The following is a 2,305-nucleotide window of genomic DNA, read 5'->3' on the forward strand; positions in this document are numbered from 1 at the left end:
CCCATCAAGGTGCTGTTGAAAGCGGGGGTGGAGGGGGGGCCTGCCAGGAGAGGGCGTGGCACTTGAGGACAGCCCACCGGGAGGGGGATGCAGGTGAGAAGAGCCCCTCCTTGGGATGCCGCCCTCGTGCAGGACACCGCGGGCAGCTGCCAGGCCCAGGGGTCGCGCAGGCGGGCATGGGGCCGGGGGCCTGGCCTCCAGAGGTGGCAAAACACAGGATCCGCCCAACCCCACTCCATCCGGGGCCTGGCCTGACCGTCTCCCGAGGCTGCTGCTGCTGCTGCTGTGTCCCCTCTCTGGCGGGAGGAGGCACAGCGGAGGGGTGGGAAGACACACACACACACACACACACACGACTGCCCCTTTCATGAGGAGGAGGCTGCCCGCAGATCGGATCCGGCCTGGTCCTGCCAGATGGGCATACCGGAGGCTTCCACCCACCCCCTCTGGGCCACTCCGGGGGCTCCACGGTGCAAATCCGAGCAAGGGGGACCAAGCAGGACCGGAGCCACATGGCCAGCCCCTCTCCACTCCGCAGTCCCTCTCCACTCTCTGTCACTCGGGCTCTTTCTGCCTCCACCCCCCCCCCCAAGCTGTGGCCAGTCAGACTGGGGGTGGGTGGGATGGAGGGAGACCCCTGAGGGCTCGGCCAGTCCCACACCGAAGGAAGCAGCGGCCTAAGCCCAGGCTGCGGGTCGGGGAAGGGCCGCGGGCTCTTTCAGTCGCTCCTTGCCTGCTCCAAAGAAGCCTTACAGAGCTGGTTTGCTTAGAAACAGATCCCTGAAATGTGAACCACTTTCCTTTTTTGGGGGGGGGGCAGGTGTGGGTGGCACATGTGCCCCTGAAGTAAGTGGGGTGTGAGAGTTTGGCCCCTGGGCATCGGTGCCCCAGAAACAGCCCCTGGAGAGCTCTGCAGCAACCACGTCGTGAGCTGTTGTGTGTGTGTGGGGGGAGTCTGCAGGGTCTCTGACCTGGCCCCCTGTGCACCAGAAGGGTCCCCCCCCCCTCCTGGGAGCATGCCGGAGAAGTCTTACCGCATCCCGGGGGGGGGGGGGTTGGCACTCCACACCAGCCCATGCAAAGCTGCCCACTTCCCTCCTCCTCTGAGGAGGGGGGAGCTCTGTGCTTGCCCCCCGCAGAGATCTGCCCCTCCTGGGGCTTGTTCCCCTTGCAGCCTGCCAGCCCGTTTTGACTGGGAAAGGGGGCCCAGCTGTACCCCGGGGCAAAAGGGGGTGGGGGGGGGCTGTCTTTCTGTTGCAAGCAGGGAAGAATCCTCCAGCAGGCAGCCCACTTCCCGGGGGGTGTGTGTGTTCTGGAGTGCCTCATGGGCTGTCATTTTTTGGGGGGGAGGAGCTATGTTGAAATGTAATTCTCAGGGGTAAGGGGAAGAGGGGCTTCAGCCCCCCACCCCCACCACACACACACGGACACTGACTCAGCCCCGGGGAACCACGCGTGTTCCCTGCGGGGACACTTGTGGGTCGTCCTTCCAGCACCTGCCAGAAGCCACCGAGGGGCTTCCTGAGTCTCTTTGCCGTTGGGGAGACGGTGCCGGGGGCCCCCCTTCCCACCTGCCGTGATCCTGGTCTGCACTGGCCCCCACCCGCTGGAGAATCGGGCCTTAGCAGAGGGCCTTCAGAGTGCGTCTGGCTGGAGGGGGCCGGGGGTGGGCCTTTAGGCAGTGCCGTCGTCGAGCCCGCTGCTGTCTCTGGGATGGGGGCCAGTGCGAGGCCGGGAGGCGAATTCTGGGTGCTCCCTCCCCTCCCCTCCCCTCCCCTTCCTCAGGCAGCTGCCGCGATCTGGCCCAGGAGATCCAAGCAGACGTGAGTCTCTTCTTTGGGGGCTGCATGGCATGCTTGAGGCAGGGTCTTCTTGTGTGGAAGTTGGCACAGGGGCCGTGGGGGTGGGGGTGGTGGGGACACAGACACAGAAACGGGGGGGGGGGGGGGGGGGCGGTGGCGGCAGCAGAGGGCTCTCCCCCTCGGTCTCTGCCTGGGCGGGAGAAGGCAAGGGGCCTGTGGCGTTCCTCTGGCCTGTTTCTGGGCTCCCAAGGTGTGGAGTGGGGGGGGGGCGGGAAGCTCCTCGCCCCCCAGAGGCCGCTGGGCCAGGGGCGGGATCCCTCTGACAGCCCTCCCCCTCTCTCCTGCAGGGGGTTCTCCTGAAACGCAGTGGCAAGTCTCTGAACAAGGAGTGGAAGAAGAAGTACGTCACTCTGTGCGACAACGGAGTCCTGACCTATCACCCCAGCCTGCACGTGAGTGCCCTGCGGAGGAGGAGGAGGGGGGGGGGAGGATGGGATCGGGGC

At 66.3% G+C, this 2,305-nt stretch overlaps 1 protein-coding gene across 1 annotated transcript in view; it reads left to right on the forward strand.

Annotated features, from left to right (window-relative positions):
* The window catches only part of AGAP3 (ArfGAP with GTPase domain, ankyrin repeat and PH domain 3), a 104,896-nt gene that overhangs the window by 66,982 nt on the left and 35,609 nt on the right, over positions 1 to 2,305 (forward strand). Inside the window, exon 10 of the mRNA XM_015408626.1 lies at positions 2,150 to 2,254. Within this exon, the coding sequence (XP_015264112.1) occupies positions 2,150 to 2,254 (105 nt within the window). The remainder of the gene's footprint in view (positions 1 to 2,149; positions 2,255 to 2,305) is intronic.

The sequence above is a fragment of the Gekko japonicus genome, unplaced genomic scaffold (genome assembly GCF_001447785.1).
Source record: "Gekko japonicus isolate JY-2015 unplaced genomic scaffold, Gekko_japonicus_V1.1 scaffold1794, whole genome shotgun sequence".
Classification (NCBI taxonomy): domain Eukaryota; kingdom Metazoa; phylum Chordata; class Lepidosauria; order Squamata; family Gekkonidae; genus Gekko; species Gekko japonicus.